The sequence below is a fragment of the Larimichthys crocea genome, chromosome III (genome assembly GCF_000972845.2).
Source record: "Larimichthys crocea isolate SSNF chromosome III, L_crocea_2.0, whole genome shotgun sequence".
In the NCBI taxonomy this organism is placed as follows: Eukaryota; Metazoa; Chordata; class Actinopteri; family Sciaenidae; genus Larimichthys; species Larimichthys crocea.
Genome location: NC_040013.1, coordinates 40713739 through 40730329, shown reverse-complemented (window position 1 = coordinate 40730329; position 16591 = coordinate 40713739). Strand labels below are relative to the sequence as shown.

General features: G+C 38.9%; 1 protein-coding gene across 5 annotated transcripts; it reads left to right on the top strand.

Moving 5' to 3' along the window:
* The first annotated feature begins 2042 nt into the window (after nucleotides 1–2042).
* Nucleotides 2043–14886, top strand: LOC104919168 (tubulin-specific chaperone cofactor E-like protein). 5 transcript variants are annotated; one of them, XM_019274810.2, is made up of 9 exons: nucleotides 2071–2118; nucleotides 3226–3295; nucleotides 6127–6272; nucleotides 6569–6708; nucleotides 7470–7651; nucleotides 8332–8588; nucleotides 8676–8802; nucleotides 8914–9030; nucleotides 13440–14886. In XM_019274810.2, exons 3-9 carry the CDS (start codon nucleotides 6137–6139, stop codon nucleotides 13783–13785), a joined length of 1305 nt encoding a protein of 434 aa, XP_019130355.1. In that variant the 5' UTR covers nucleotides 2071–2118; nucleotides 3226–3295; nucleotides 6127–6136; the 3' UTR covers nucleotides 13786–14886. The 5 variants fall into 5 exon arrangements, with proteins under 5 accessions (XP_019130352.1, XP_019130355.1, XP_027133681.1 ...); XM_027277880.1 differs by having other exon boundaries at nucleotides 2100–2118; nucleotides 6114–6272; XM_027277879.1 differs by lacking the exon at nucleotides 2071–2118 and adding an exon at nucleotides 2680–2697 and having other exon boundaries at nucleotides 6114–6272.
* The last annotated feature ends 1705 nt before the right edge of the window (nucleotides 14887–16591 follow it).

Here is a 16591-nt window from a genome sequence, read left to right as displayed (position 1 = left end):
AAATCCACAGTTTGAGAAATAGCACAGAGTCTGCATGAAGCTGAGACGCGGTCAGTAAAGCTGCAATGAACTGCAGTGTGATGAAGACATTTCTTTTCTTCACCAAACAAGATGGGGTTTGTTGTTTGTTAATGTTAAATGTTAAAAACATTAAAAAGGTTGTGAAAAAAAAATCACTGAGAAATGCTTTCTGTTACAGTGTTATGTGTGACGGTTCTGTAGTGTTAAATGAAATCCAGTTACTTTGTAATGTTCTGTTATTTTAGTTCTTCTTCTTGATGATTTCAATGAGAAGCCATGTTGGTGGAGGGGCCATGGTATTTAAATTTTATACAAACTTTAATAAAATGTGAAAATCTCAAAACTCAGAAGCAAGTTTCTTGTATTTCTTCTCTACATCTTCAGTCTTTGCTTCCTTTTAAGCTGTGCCTCTTGGCTCATATTCAGATATTTTCCCGCTTTTCTTTATTTTTCAAAAGCTTAAGCCCTAAGTGGGCCTGTTCTGGGCCTAAGTTACAAAAACCTGAAGGTATGGCACCTGAGTACAAGCGTGTACAGCCAACATACAGAATGGGAAGTGGGGTTAGTCAGTAGCAGCAGAATGGTCTTTGTGACCAAATCAGAGCTACCTTCATCATTATTCCTGTTGCAACTCCTGTCTCTTTATTCAGCTCATTCCAAAACAAAATAGGAAATCTCACAAAGCAAAGTGAGAAAAGTACCTCACAAATAAAGTCCACTGCAGTGTTGTAAGGCTGTCTACTGTATATTGGATTCATTTCATGTAATAGGCTAGTCAATACATTAATAAATAAAACATAAATGAACAGTTGATGTCACACTGAGTGCCTTTAATCTTTGCTTGACATCCTCGGCCAATTCTTCTGGCAACAGTGGAATCGGGTAGGAAAGCCTTGGAAACTTTAAGTGCTCCCATGACTTCTCCGACTTCCCTTAAACTATTGTCTGTAACATTTTTTAACTATTATAGTGAACATTACAACTGCATGGTGTGCAGTTAAGTCAGTTACTATTAATTTAAAATTACTTTATCACAGGTCCATATCAGAAATCAGAAAAAAAAATATAGAAAGACATTTTGACTTGTCACAGTACAAATGTCTCTACGTACAAGGTAATCTTTGTACTCTGTATAAGAGGAGGATAAACTGAACACATGCCATTACTGCTATCTGGTGGCAGCATGTGGTAGTCCCTTAACCCAGCCATTGAAGCTATTGTCAAATATTCCTGTTGCATATAATTAAAACAGAAACCTGAACAAATTCATTAAAATGGTTGGGTACAAATACAACAGATTCTGTTTTTGGTCAAACGATGAAAACAATGAAAGGCAATCAACATTTTTAAATGGGTGATTGTTTTGTTTGTCATTGTAACTCTTTAATTAACCTTCATACTTCAGTCAAATTTGACATTTTTATTCATGCAACATTTAGGGGGGCAACTGTAGTTGGCAGATGGACTAAAAGACAGTTCCCGAAGAACACACACATACAAGATACATCATCACAAACATATTCAGAAAAGTACATTATCGAGAAGATACTTTGACACTCGACAAAACAGCAGTACAGTACAGCATTTCCATTTCCATTTCTAAAACATTTATATTTTATTATATATCGACAACTGCAGTTACCTTTTAAATGTATTTCTTTATTTGGAGATTAAGATTATTTACAGTAAAGTTTAGTAAGTGATTTTTGAGTGACTGCACTGAACACCAAATGCAAATAAGCTTTACTTTGGGATTATTATCATATTATAATATTAATATTATTATTATTAGTAGTAGTAGTAGTAGGTCTTTATAGTATTTGATGTACTGTACATCTTCAACTTCAGAAAGTACATTTTAAACCAGAGCCTTTCTCATTTTTACGTTAGTGAATGAGTACATTTTATTTATTTTAATTGTATTTATTGTATTTATCGCATAAATCCGTGTTTGAAAAATGTACAGTAAAAAAAAAATGACGGAAAAAAACAAGACATTTAAACAACGTCACTTCCGGGAAAGGAGGCGTGTCTTAAACTGACAACTAACCGAAGAACAACAAAAACAAACACAGCACCGAGGGGGTTCCGGGGACGGTGAGTGCAATCCGTCTCTAAATACACGGCATCAGTCACAAAATGCAGTATGAGTAGTTACATGAGGTGTCTGGTCCGGAGGCGGTCACGACCCGCCACTTTAAATCTCATCACCTTTCCCGATAAAAGGTAAAGGTGGCAACGGAGGTGCACAACCTTCAAAACATGGTGCACACTTCTTTCGAGGTGTCGTAAACTTGTGTGCAATAAATGTCCCCTCGGGTTACTGTGCAAATGTCTGTGGCTTTTACGTGTTTATTACCTACAGTCGTTACTGCACGACCGACATAAAGCAACCGGGCCTCGGTTGCAAAGCAGTCCCCCAAAACGTGTTGTGGTCTGCAGGCTTCACGTTAATGTTTCGCCGGACCCTGTTTAAAAAACCTGGAAGTTCAATGTTATTTCACTTATTTACAAGTGAGTATAAGAGCTACAGCAACACATTTGACCTCATATGAATCGTTATGGGTTGCTATTTAATTCGGCATAAATATATCAATTAATACTGTTTGGTACTTTGTGTAAAACTGTAAATCTTTAAGGCATTGTTGCCACCAAACTACACCGAGGAGGGCGATGGTGAGTAGTTTTGTTTTTTTTTAAACTCAAACTTAGAAAACTTTTATCATGAAAATGACTCGCTGCTTGTTTTATGTTGCTGAATAGAAGAAAAAGTCATTTTCTATGAAAAATAAGCAGGAAATGTGACATTTCACGGACAGTAAAATGCATGGGTTTCTCTTTTATAATTAAGAATATCACCTCAGTGTGACATCTGTTCATCAGGCCTTTTTTTTTTTGAAAGGTTAGTTTGTTATCAGTATCATTGTGCCCCAGCTACTATATTGTCAGTGCTTTTCTAGGCCCTGCCAGTAACCCAGCTGTCACTCTACCTTCCTTTTGTCAGCCTTATAATGCAGGTTTCTCCCCCTTTCATAAGGCGTAAAGGCTGTCTTCCTGTGCCGTTTCTCCTCCATTCATGTGCCATAACGACATTTTAACGACATTTGCATGCATGTAAATGAGTTTTCTCTGGTTTCCAAACGAATTTCAGCTCCTTTCTTTTAGATGCTCCTCTTCTCGTTACATCAAAGTTTTCTCTTTCAGCATGAGAGGAGGCATGTGATCCGATGTGTCGTTGAAAACAGCCTTTCCTTTGGTCTCCGCTACATCAGAGGTATAAATCAAGAGATCTGTGAAACAAGAAACTGTCTATGACAGAAACATCAGACAGAATCCGGACGTCATTTTGCAAACGCGCAACCTCTGGTGGGCTGAGTTTAAGATGATCAGACCCAGTTTGACTGAAACTGATAGGGCTGATCAGGGTTGAAGTTGGACTGAGAGTCCTGGGCACCAGGGTGCTGTGTGTGGACACACAAGGTCGAGGTTGTATGTTCTTATTTGGAAGATATCGTCACAAAATCATACTTTAAAATCATTTTTGTGTACTTATCGGCCAATCCAACATGCATTTCTTCCACTGTTATTTCTACAGCAGTAAGTTTTGGAAACGGTTGCCAGGCTGGCAACCGGCCATCAGTCGTTAGTTGCCAAAGTTGACAGGGTGGTTTCTCTGTTTAAATTATTTACAACAGGAGTGATAATAACCCTGTGTTTTTTATGCCACATACTTTAATGAAATAGTAACATACAGAAACTATACTCTGCTTTTCTCTGTTTCGTTGTGCAAGACATGCAACTAGGGCGACAACTGTCTATTTGATATCAATTAATCGGTTATAGAATGTCCAAAAATATAGAAAAATGTCAATTCTAACTTCCTAGAGTCCAACGTGATGTCTTTAAATTATTTCATTTATCAAATTAATGCTACAGAGCTATAAATATTCATGTTACAGTGATATAAAATAGAGAAAAGCAGCTAATCCACGCACACTGGAAAAGCTCATTTTTGGGTTGATTAACAATTTTTCTGTTCGATCACTAATCGGTTAGTCAGTTAATTGTTTCATACTTCTCAAAATGACTTGCAGTAACAACAGGTGGTTCAGCGTCACTAAGAAGTGCATTGGTGTCGACAGTGCACCTGCTCTTGTCAATGCTGCTTTGCCTCTCACGTTTCTGATTCTGTGTCTTGGAAGTTATTTTACGATGATGATGGTGTTATTTTTAGGCTTTTTCTTATGCGAGTTGTATGCAGAGAACTACCAAACACAGAAGGAAAAAATGTCTGCAAACCGGTGCAACGTGAAGTACAATGTATGATACAAACATATGCGTGCTATTTGCATTTGAACTGTTTCGTCTGCTCAGATCTTTTTACTCTTAATCTGTATTATGCTGCATTTCTTTGTGCCGTTTTTACATCGATTTCAAAAGTCTAACTTGCAGCATGCTCCAAATTAGCCTCAGCCAGACATCCTGCATATATTTCCCCCTTTCCTGTGTTTGATAATGTTTAACAAGCTTTCTCTGTTAAATACACAAAGAAAAAGCAAATATAGCATGTTACTCCTGCTAAACTATTTGTACTACTTAATTCTTGTATTCTTTATTTGTCCATTTAAAAGGGAAAGTGTAGGGTAATAAACATTTAGCTTAGCCTTATGCAACTTTAACTAAACAGCAGTTAAACAAATAATGCTGCTATTTTTAGGCTTTTGCTACTAGTAGTGCTACTACTACTTATAATTTGTATTAACATATGTAGATCAGTGTTAACTTATTTAGACTTGTTCAGGCAGCACAGTCAAATTGACTATAGTGCCTCTATTACTATAGTCCACATGGTCTGTTACTATAGATATTACTATGGATGTTTCTGAAGACACATGAGCAGATGAACATGTTTTCAAGGTGCATGAAGAATATCTAATAAGAATAAGTGCTGAAGTCACTTTTCTCAGGAACACGAGCAGAACACGCTATCAGAGAGGAGGTGGTGTTAACTTTGAGCAAAAGGGCGTGTGTGTGTGTTTGTGTATACGTGTGTCTGTGTGTGATCCTTTGCGTCACAGAAGACTGACAGACAGAGATAGTCTGAACACGTCCTTAGGACTGGTCCTGAGGGAGAAAACACAGAATATGCTAACAAATAAAAGACATATCTTTTTTTAACAGCATTTTCTGTTTTTCTGGATGTCTCACTGATATGAGCTAGTAAAGAAATATACTTTTACGTCAACACTGTCACATTGTTATATCAAAAAAAAAAAAGGTAGTTCTTGTTGTCAACACTTCATCTGAAAAAAACAAAACCAACAATCAGTCGCTCCTACTACTAACAAGTAGTGTGTGTAGCTAAAGTTTATTGGAGCTCTATTGAGCTCCAATAAAGAGACCATGTGCCTATACGTCAGCTTAATGATAAAAAATGTGACATAAAAGAATGAAAACATTTTTGTAGTTTGTACTTTAGCTGATACTTTAAAGAATTTTAAGTTTAAATGTCTACCCTGTATTCCTGGTATACAAAATAGGCGTGGTCTAGCTTCATTTGTTAAAGGTGATTGCTGCTCATGGCAAACAAAGGCCGAAAACTGGTTGCCTGTTTCTCAAAATGGTTGCCAATGGCAACCTGGCAACTGTTACTGCCATTACTATAATAATAATTGTTATTATAGTAATGGGAGTAACAGTAAATGGCTGCCAATGGCAACCTGGTAACTGTTACTGCCATTACTATACTGTATGAACGCACGTGCCCTAGTTGATTTTGATCCCACATGTCGTTTCTGGTGCCTTAAATACTCACTGGAGCACTAAATCTGCAGCTAAAAATAGCATTTCCTGTTTCTGTGTACTAAAAAACTATAACATCCAGCTGTTACGGAGCCTTAAAAGTGAAACTACACATTTTTTAAAGACATCTTTATTAAGAACATACAGTTTCAGAGCCCCACAGACAGTCTAGGAATTTAAACAGTGAAACACTGAACTGACCCAGGGCCTGTTGTAACCGTTGACTCCACAGTTGGTAAATCGGTAAAATTGTTTTCATACTCTGTTTCTTTGTCTTTCTTTATTTCTTGGCTACCTGCTCAGGGCTGGAACCATGGAGTCATTGTCTTCTGATGAAGAGGAGGTGCGCACCTTCGTCAAAGTCATGAGTGAGAAATACAACCCAGAAAATTTCCCCTACGGCCAAGGTGTAGTGGTTCTGTGCAGCCCCCCAGGATCCCCCAACAAAGGTGAGAGTTCACCTCGACATCCATACATGTTCGTGTCAAAAATAGAGCTGCAGTGATTAGTTGTCACCTATTAAATAAATTGCCAACTATTATTGTTCCTTTCTTTGTCCCTCTATGATATTAAACTGAATATTTTTGGGTTGTTTGAGGACGAGTTTGAGGACGTCAGCTCGGGCCTTGAGAAACGACATTGAAAAATGAAAATAATCGTTAGTTGCAGCCTTAGTCAAAATTACTGAAGATGATCCATAAAAGCGAAGTTAATCCATACTTGACAAACTTTTGTTTGTTCGCAGATCGCCTGTTCTTGCCCAGCATACTGGTCCTCAATCACTGTGGAATCAGTAAAGCCGGTGACAGGACTGACATCGCAGCTTTTTGTGCGCACGTGGTGGAGCTGGACCTGTCACACAATCAACTTAACGACTGGGTCGAGGTGGGTGTCCTTCAAAGACTTCTGACAGCACTCACAGGGCGGAGGTTTACTCACAGTAATATCTCTCAAAAGCAATGAGGAGGAGGGAGGTTTGCAGTGAAGATGTCTTTGATGGGTGTTGACAACAAAGAGAGCTGAGCTTTGCTGTGGCTTTCCTGCAGATAGTAGAGGAAGAAGTAATAGTGCTATGTTTTGTTTTTATGCCCTATACATTAATGCAATAGTTCAACAGAGAAACTGTAGTCTGGTTTTCTCTGTTTCTGCTACAATGGTATCAAAATAGAGAAAAGCAGCAAATCCACACACCATAAAAGATCAGCTTTGGCAGATAGACCGATTATTGTTCACATCTGTTTCACAATTTACATTGTTGATGTAAAAGTAGCAATACTACAGTGTACAAATACCCTGTTACTAGTACAAAAATTTTGCCTCATTTCAGAATTATGTATATTACACAATATTGTTGCTTTAATGTGTTCATCACTTTTATGTTGAAGCTGGTAAAAGTGGAGCTTATCTAACTTCTGGGTAGATCAATATTTAATCATATATAATTCATCATTATTTTATAATATATATAATAATTTTCAATGCAGTGGAATAAAAAGTACAACACAACACAACATGCATCCATAAATGTGTGTTTCAAAGTTACGTACACTATATATACGTAATGTTCTCTTTTTTTGTGTGTGTGTGTGTGTGTGGTTTTTTTTTTTTGTTTGTTTGTTTTTTTATAAATGCTTGTGGGTTGCCAGATCTGCACCATTGTTTCCAATGTCCCCCACCTGGACTTCCTCAATCTGAGCATGAACCCTCTGAGTGGCGTAGAGCTGGAGCCCAGCATGGCTGACGTTTTCTCCAGGGTCCGACAAGTGGTCCTCATTAACACACACGTCAGCTGGAACACCGTGCACACACTCACAAAACATGCACCAGAGTAAGTCGATAAAAATCAGTCATACATAGTAATATGCATTAGCTGGAAGCAACATGTACGTAGTACATCTTGACAATAACAAAATCACTGGAAAAAAACAAAATCTTTGACACTTGAAGCCCCTTTTGTGGCTCACAAAAAGCCTGGAAAGTACATCGACTCAACTGATGGGTAACTTGCAGGATAAAAGTTCATGTTTCTTACTGTCAACATATCCAAAGAACAGATCAAAAACAACATTATTATCTCAGAAATCTTACCCCTGTGCAATTGTTGTCAAAAAAAAAAACTATTAAAAAGACATTCAGTTTGGCTCACCTGGTAGAGCATGCACCCTCCTCCGTCTCTCCCTACCTTCCTGTCACTCTTCAGCTATCTCTATCAAAATAAAGGTTAAAAAAAAAGCTCAAAATATAATCTTAAAAAAAAGACATTGAGACAGTAATCTCAGTAGAAAAATATACACACACTGCATAGGCATTTCATATTGATTACTGCTTTTAGGCAATCTATGCAGAGCATTGCATATCAAACATGTTGTTGCTCCCTAAAGGATTCAAGCTCAAAGAGCTAGGATAAGAAGTAACTTCATCAGATGCAGATTTTCTGTGAATATTTAGCTGTGCCTACTTTTCTACATTCTTTTTCTACATTTCCAAAATGTCCCCCTCATCATCCAGGCTGGAGGAGCTCTTCTTGTGCCTAAATGGCTATGACACTGTGTCAGAATCCCAGACGTCCTGTCCATCACTACGCCTGCTGCAGATTACAGAGAACCACCTCCGGGAATGGGCAGAAGTGAGGAAGTTTGGGATGATGTACCCGAGCCTGAGCACTCTAGTGCTGGCCAATAATAACCTGGACTCTGTGGGTGACACTCAGGAAACACTGCAGTGCCTCTTCCCCAACCTGCGTAGCATCAACCTCAACAACTCAGGTGTGAGATGGATGATGAAGGCTCATTTTCAGCCCGGTGTTTAGTGCATCACTGTGGTGCTAAAACTCTTTAATGTGTGTTATTCAGGGCTTAGTAAGTGGGAGGACATTGAAAGGCTGAGTTTCTTCCCCAAGCTGGAGGAAGTCAAAGTGAAGGGGATTCCTTTATTGGAGCCTTACACCGCCCACGAGAGACATAGTCTCCTTTTAGCACAGTGAGTCAGAACTTATACCTGCATACACATCAAATCCTTATTGTCCTTTAGATGCACAGTAGCATGTTTATTTATTTACTGTCTGATCTTTATACGTACTCCTGCCTACAGGTTGCCATCTGTAGTGGTGTTAAATGGCGGTGCGGTATTTAATGGAGAGAGAGAGGATGCTGAGAGGTTTTTCATCAGGTACTACCAGGACTGTCCTGAACAGGAGCTTCCTCAGAGGTATGTAGACATAAGACACAGTACATTTAGTGATGGATGATCTGTTTTTTCACAAGTTTTACACTTGGATCTGACTTTTTTTTTAGTTTGGACTAGTACTGAAAATAGTTAAAGAAAAACACTTCTCTATTACACTCATTGATTCCTGAAAGTAAATTTTGCTCCACAGTGTTTCCAGTTTCATCATCATTTAGTTACAAATGTTTTGACAAGTTTTACAGTATTAAAGTAAAATTGAAATTATATAAGGTGTTCATAAAAAGTCTTGAAAGTGTGGAATATTTGCTAGGAATATATACTTAAATTTTAATCCTAGAAAAAACGCTTGCTTTTCAACATTTCAACATTTCAACATGGTCTTTCATCCACACAATCACTTATATGAAACAAAAAATCATTTTAAATGAAACAATCCTGCTATCATATTTGCTGGAGTCTTCATACATCTCATACCAGACGTGGCGTGGACCTAGATTGACTGACATGGCCACTGAAATGAAAAGGGAGAATGTTTGCTGTCCTCAGTCGTAGTCAAATCAAAATCAAATCAAATCAATTTTATTTGTAAAGTCACAAAATACATTTGCCTCAGAGGGCTTTACAATCTGTACAGGGAGTGACACCCTCTGTCCTTAGACCCTCGGTTCGAGTGAGGAAAAACTTGCCCACAAAAAACCAGGGAAAAAATGTGGAAGAAACCTCAGGATGAGCCACAGAGGAGGGATCCCTCTCCCAGGACGGACAGACGTGCAATGAATGTCACGTGTACGGGACAAATCAACACAAACATATTGTACAAAATTTATTGTCATAAAATAACACACATTCTACTTGTGCTCTTAACTTTTTGTTTGACCTTTTAGGCAGGAATAAGCACAAAATACCATCTTTAAAGAAAATCTACTTTCATATCAATTAGTAGAGACCTGAACATTAGAACTTCATGAAGACAGGATTTATTGCAGGACTGTTGTATTATATTTTGGCTATCATTATCAGACTAGACACACACATTGTGACCTAGTAACATGGTAACAGTAAGACATCTTTGGCATTTAATATTTAAGGATAAAATGTAATAATTCTGATAATTAAGATAAATTTAACGTGTATTGCACCTTTAAAACAATACAATGCATGTATACAATGTTTTCAAAGAATATACATATAGTATATATAGTATATCTATACAAACAGACACTTAAAATTAAAATGTGGCCAAATATTAAAATACAATAAAACAGGAAAGAATAGAATATACAATGAAAAAAAACTTTAGATTAATGTACGATTTAAATAAAAATATACAGACACGGATACAGTATAGAGATATAGATACAGAGATACAGACGTTTTAAAGACAATATTAGAAGGGTGACTCTTAAAGTCTAATTATTAACAATTTATCTTGGATGTTTTCAGCAGAAATAAAATAGATGATATATATTAATTGAATCTGTGACATGGAGCCAGGTATTTAACACAATGTGATATTAGCAGACTTTAGTTGTTTTCACTACAGGTGCCTGCAGATGTTTCACGTATACTTGTATATGTGAACACCTGTAAAGTTGTAACAAATCACAATATGCTGCTCTTTGTACTTAACATACTGGCTAACAGTGGTCAAATAATTGCTGACTGCATTCCACTTAACCTTAGCAGAATGTTGGAGAGGGATTTGTGAAGGAAGGTGTAGTCCCTGACTGGGGGAAACTAACCTTTGGGAGACAATGCCACCAGTCTCTCCCTGCTCAATGAGTCCTTTGTGCCCGGAATTCTCTGATTGGAAAAGTGATACACAAGGTAGCAGGTCGATTTTTTTTTTTTTTTTTTTTTTTATGTAGACACCTACTTTGTCAACCTCAACCCTTAAGTTGAGAGATTGATTTGTTTTTCTGATGTCACTGGAGTTGGAAGATCACTCCTGTCCTACCGGTTACAGCAAAGATCCAAGACAATTTGGTAATTATGCTGTGCATATTTTTAACAACGCCACATGTTTATCATACCTCACCACAGCCAATCAAAGATCTTCAAACATTTTTACCATTCTCTGGGTTCCCATTTCTTTCCTTCCTGTTTTTAAACCTGGTGTTCGTGGTCTTGGTTTGGAGCCAGGTTCTCAGTGTAGGTCCGAGGTTAGGGATCACCATCGCTGCATGTGGGGTTATGGGGGTAACGGACACGCTCAGTAAGCAGTGCTATTACCACTATCCCCTTTCCTCTCGGAATGGGGCTGTGGCCTTGCTACCCCGAGACATCAGAGCACTGCAGGGTGGGTCACAGCCTCTCCGATGAACACGTCTGACACGGCCTTGCCTGCTTAAATCAGATTGATAGAGACTGATATACCTCAATAATCTCCCAAAAAAGAGATATACAGAGAATTGTAAGTAATCTGGAAAAGGGTTTAGGGGTTGTGGGACTAGGAAACAGAAATATAAAGAGAGAAATGTGTTGGCTGGACAGGAAGGATTAGTTGCAAGGAAAGAGCAAAAGAGAGGACTTTTTTGAAAAAGAAATCTGAGAGTCAGAGTATCCAGTAGAATAAGTAGAGAGGGGCTGAAAGGGGATTGGACCTGGAACAGTGGATATTAAGGGCCAGTTTGGGAGGGAAAGTAGGAAATCAACATTTTAACATTTTAAGCAGATCATCTTTCAACTAGAAGAAATGAGAAAATGGGACCAAAACGCCGCTGTTTGATTGGTTTGGTCTAATTGGGCCTGTATTAGCTCCAAAGACTGTTATTCCCTCCTGCTACTTTACTGTCCATTATCGAAGAATGCTGGAAAACACAAGTGGAATGCTGACTTGTTATCACCTGCAGCATTATTTGCCCCATTATACCATGCTTACCACCTGCCTTAAATGAAGCCTTTTAGCTAAATGGCTTCTTTTAGAATGGCACTTTGTGCACTGTGGCCTTAGAGGAGAATTCCCAGGGTGGACCACAAGTTTTGGCCAGAAACCCCAGGCCAGGGGATTGGCTTTGTGGGGAGTTTTGGGGAGGGAAGGGAAATTGCTTTGATTGGCCCAGCTGTTACAGTAGCTTTGAAAGCACAGGCCTTTTCTCCTGGATTTTATTTAATCGTTCCTGGGTCCTTATCTCGAACACACATTCCCCTGAGAGGGCTGAGAGCTTTCTCACGGCAAGCGGGAGGCAGAGAACCCAGTGTTTCTCTGCCCCTTGAACGCACACTAGCTACGTTTCCATTTACCTGTTTTTATGATTTTTAATTTGCTTGTAAAATAACCTGAGGGGAAACGTAAGCTAGAAATTTCAAGGAAAACTTTTTGGCTGAGGTGGAAAAGTTGGCATATTGAAAAAAAATTAAAATAAAATGCAATAGACAGATGAAAATAAATGTTTATATCAGTCTTATATCAGTTTTTATCCGAAAAAATAAACAGTGTGGGGTTGAGTGGGCCCAGACGAGGGTCCTTGTTGCATCTCAGCCTGCTCTGTATTACCATAGAAGCTGATAAAAAAACACCATGTGGATCATGGACAAATTTATTTATCTAAAACACACACTGCCTTCAGTAAAATCCTGGTGCTAGCTCAGTCTTCATTTTGACATTTCCTTTTAAGAATATTCACACAAAGTTAGTTGTTAGTTGAAACACGTCACAATTTATTTTACCCCAATTTCAGAACACAACATATTAATATTGTTTGAATTCCTCTTTCACTTCAAACTTCTATTTAAAGTTAGTCTGTGTTTTAAGTACAAGCTTAAAGTTGGGAATTCACACTCTTCTCTCCAGTAAAAATATATCAACCTCCTAATGAGGGTTTTTTAAACAGGAACACCAACTGAATTATTTTTTATGCACTGTACTTTTTCTTCTAAACAAAACTAGCCTTATATGCCCCTCCGTAACTGTGACAAGATCAGCAAAGAAAGCAGATCACTGATTACGGTTAGTTATCAGTGATCTGCTTTCTTTGCTGGCCCCAGTTCGTGCCTCTTACACATTGCTGCTGATAGTGTTAGCAAGCCTGAAAGACAATGTTGTACTTCAAGATTTATCCCTCTTCAGTGGCAGTAATCACAGCTCATGGGCCCAGTTAAATGAAACATACTGTATTATATTCTGAGGTTAACAAATGTACATTTTTGGTATGGTCAAAGCTCTACCAGACTCTCCGTCTTTCCAGCATAGAAATGGCGAGCATCAGTAGCTTTTCATGGCTGGTTAGCTCTGACTAGCAGCTTACAAGCTCTCAATGTCCATGCTACACTGAGTGGTGGTCGGTCAGATTCTAAATATGTTATGAAGGCGACAATTTGAGGAGGTAGATTCCCTTTAACATCTTCACAGGAATTTTTCTTACCTGTCTTTACAACAACCAAAAAGCAAAACCCTTCAGTGATTTGACATGAGATCTGCATTCTCCCAGGTATCACGCCCTTGTATCCAAGTATGGTCAACTGGCTCCACTGGCAGAGGTCGACCTGAGCCCCCGCAGCACCATGGTGGACGTTCGCTGGGGCGAGAGGGTGGAGGCCGTCAGCCTCCGTCTGGAGCAGACGGTGGGTGACCTAAGGAAACAGCTTAAGGCTCTGCTGCAGCTGCCTACCAATGGGATCCGGCTTTTCTACATTAACCGGGAGATGTGTTCAGTCGTGGGGCCTGAGGAGCTGAAGTGCGGGAGCCGAGCCCTCCATTCCTATAGCATTCGAGATGGGGATGAGATTCTAGTTGTGCCCAAAGTCAAAAGCCGCTGCAGCTCCTCCGATCTTTGAGTCAGGAGGCTCTCTGCTTTTGAATAAATGGGACAGGAATTTCAGAAAATGAACACTGACTGGATACTAAGCTTTGACTTGAGCCTTATTTAGAGGTTTTTTTTGTTGTTTTTAAAGTGATATTTCAGCCATGAATGTAAAGATGTTTGCTGTCAACCATATTGAACAAACATATACAATAGTATATTTGCACATAGGAGTTCCACATTCACAGAGATCGTGCTTAAGCTAAAACTGCAGTTTACATCTCATTTATAAAAACAAAAAGTATGCAAATCCAGACATGGTATAATTGTCCTCTAAATAGAAAAACAGTTGCCATACCTACCAACTGAATGCACAACTTGCACATTAATTTAAAAAAAAGATTTTATAATTGGAGAATTTGTCTGATTAGATCTGAGATTTTTGTAAAAAACAAACAAAAAAAAAACTTCCCCCCTGCTTGTCTGACATGCCAGTGACACTTATATTTGTATTTATTTAAATAGTAAAACATGTTGACATTAGGTGACAAAATCATAAATGATACACAAGTTCACATGGAAATTAGTTTTTTAAGATACCAGCTGCTGTGCATATGATCCGTAACTTCACTGTTCTTTGCATTTGGCACAATAATCAGCAGCTCTCCTGTTTTTTCTCTGCTGTAATCTGTGAACAGTGCAACTTTTTTTTATGCCGGGGAGTATACGAAGCCAAATGATTGCAGCCAACCTGACTGAAGTCCTCATGTAATGTTTCAGTTCCTTTGTGTTGCTAGGGTTTACAATTCACTACTATGAGGGAAAAACAATGTTTTTAACACGTTCATGGTCATGACAGAGTCAAAGAGGCTTTGTTCTGTCTAACCTGAATTTAAGCAGAGTAGATTTGCTGACGAGAATGTCCTTTTCCTGGAACATGAGTGTCTGTGTGTGTGTGCATAAGTAACACAACTCTGTCCCTGCTTTCTTCCTGTCACTCAGATCATGCTCGTTCCACATGACTCCTGATAGAAGTGAAATATCCTGGGATAACCCCCTGAGCTGAAATCACAAATGCACTGTGTTTGGGATAACATAGAGCACATGGCTGCCGCTCAGTTAGGACGCCCTGGCAGAAAGACGAGACACGTCTGAGGTGAGCCTGGGTCTAGGACAGAGAAAAGAAGGAGTGTTGATGCTCAAGTTACTGCTGGTCTTCTGGCTGTCCAGACCATGAATGGAGCAGCTCTCTCCCCTGCTGCAAAGGCAGCTGAGAAACGCTGAGGCCCGTCTGTATGGTAACCATACACCAGCCGCTGTGTCATGGACACTTCCGCTGCATTTAGGTTGGAGTGGGTTCACGCAATAGGTTCTTGCCCTCGCCCGTTACCTCAATCTCCCCCTTTACATCCGTCTGACAAACCTGACACTTCTAGTGTCTGCTGTTTCACAGGATGTGGGGTTGTGAACCTCTCCACTGGCTCATATCGATGATTGTTTTCAAAATCAAAGAATAGATAGGACAATACATTTTTACTGCAGGCATTTGAAGAACCTTGAGGGGCATAGGTACCAGATTTTTCCTTTGTGTGTTCCACATTTAACAGGACGCTCACTGTGAAGAGCATGTTATACTGAAGTTTCCAGGGAAGTATGTTGTTTGTGGGACAAACAACAGCGGAAAAAGATGGAGGATGAGTCGATGCCCAACAGAGAGATGAAGGACTTACACATTGTGAAAATATCCTGTGGTCCACCTTTTCATCTCTAACTGCAGACTCATGCCTGAACATCTTCGTTTGTCCAACAAGACAAAGTGATAAAAGTGGTACTTTTTCTTCTTCTGCTGCTGCTGTGTTTGTTGTAGCTATCCTTGATCATTTGGTGATACTGTACATCTAATTGACCAACAGTGAGCAGCAACCCTTAAAAGTACCTGCCTTTAGGATCAGCTAAAAAGCAGAGTCAAGGACGTTTCCCATTAACTGACCTGCATGTTTTTTATGGGAGGAAACCAGAGCTTTAGAGGAACCCAATATAGCCAACTTGGAAACTCAACTTACAAATAACTGTGCCAGTCAGTGGATTGCCTATAACCAGTGGAACTTGTCAATAGTTAACCTCTCAGAAAAAGAATCACAAACCAGGTGGGTTGCTAAACCTGTTATCTGTGAGCAGATTGGTGTGATCACCAGACCCTGAATTTTCTGTATGTGTGTTGCATGTATGGATTAAACTGACCCCAAGTGCATTTGTTGATGAAAATAATTTAGTGATTTGCTAAAGTCACAGAGGTGAAATGTTTTTCTTGGAACACATTCGTATCAAGTAAAGTTTATCCTTGTGTTACTGAAAAAGTGTGACAATGCGTTGAGGTGTTGTCGTGTTGCGGCAGCCTTTGTGCTTTCTGGATCGCTCCTCTGACACAAACTTTCGTTGTGTAGTAGATAACTGGAGATCTTTTCTGGATTTTTTTTTTTTTAATCTGTAACTCACTTACATTGTATTACATTATGATTGAGTTTTGGCATGGGAAGTTGTGGGATGATCGTGAAGCGTTGTTGTTTCTGGTGTGGATCGTATTAAGTTAGTGGTTTGCATGTTCTGATATGTTTGATTTAAAATGTGTATGAGCTGTGTCATTTCAGGGAAACAATGTTGTGTATGGGCATTTGTAATTTTTGACACTTTTATCTGTGCTACCCCCACCCTCACCTTTATCCTTCAGTCATACCAAATACAGATATTATTTACAGATTTAAAAATATAAAAGATAGTTGCTAATCTGTGACACAGTTTGCCCTGTGCTGTTTAGTGTATGGTGTTTAATTTATATCACG

What these genes read in the sequence shown, in the direction of transcription:
- LOC104919168 (XM_027277878.1), top strand. An exon ending in CATCAACCTCAACAACTCAG is followed by an intron (nt 8,589 to 8,675) that starts GTGTGAGATGGA and finishes TGTGTTATTCAG; the next exon opens with GGCTTAGTAAGTGGGAGGAC. An exon ending in CATAGTCTCCTTTTAGCACA is followed by an intron (nt 8,803 to 8,913) that starts GTGAGTCAGAAC and finishes TCCTGCCTACAG; the next exon opens with GTTGCCATCTGTAGTGGTGT.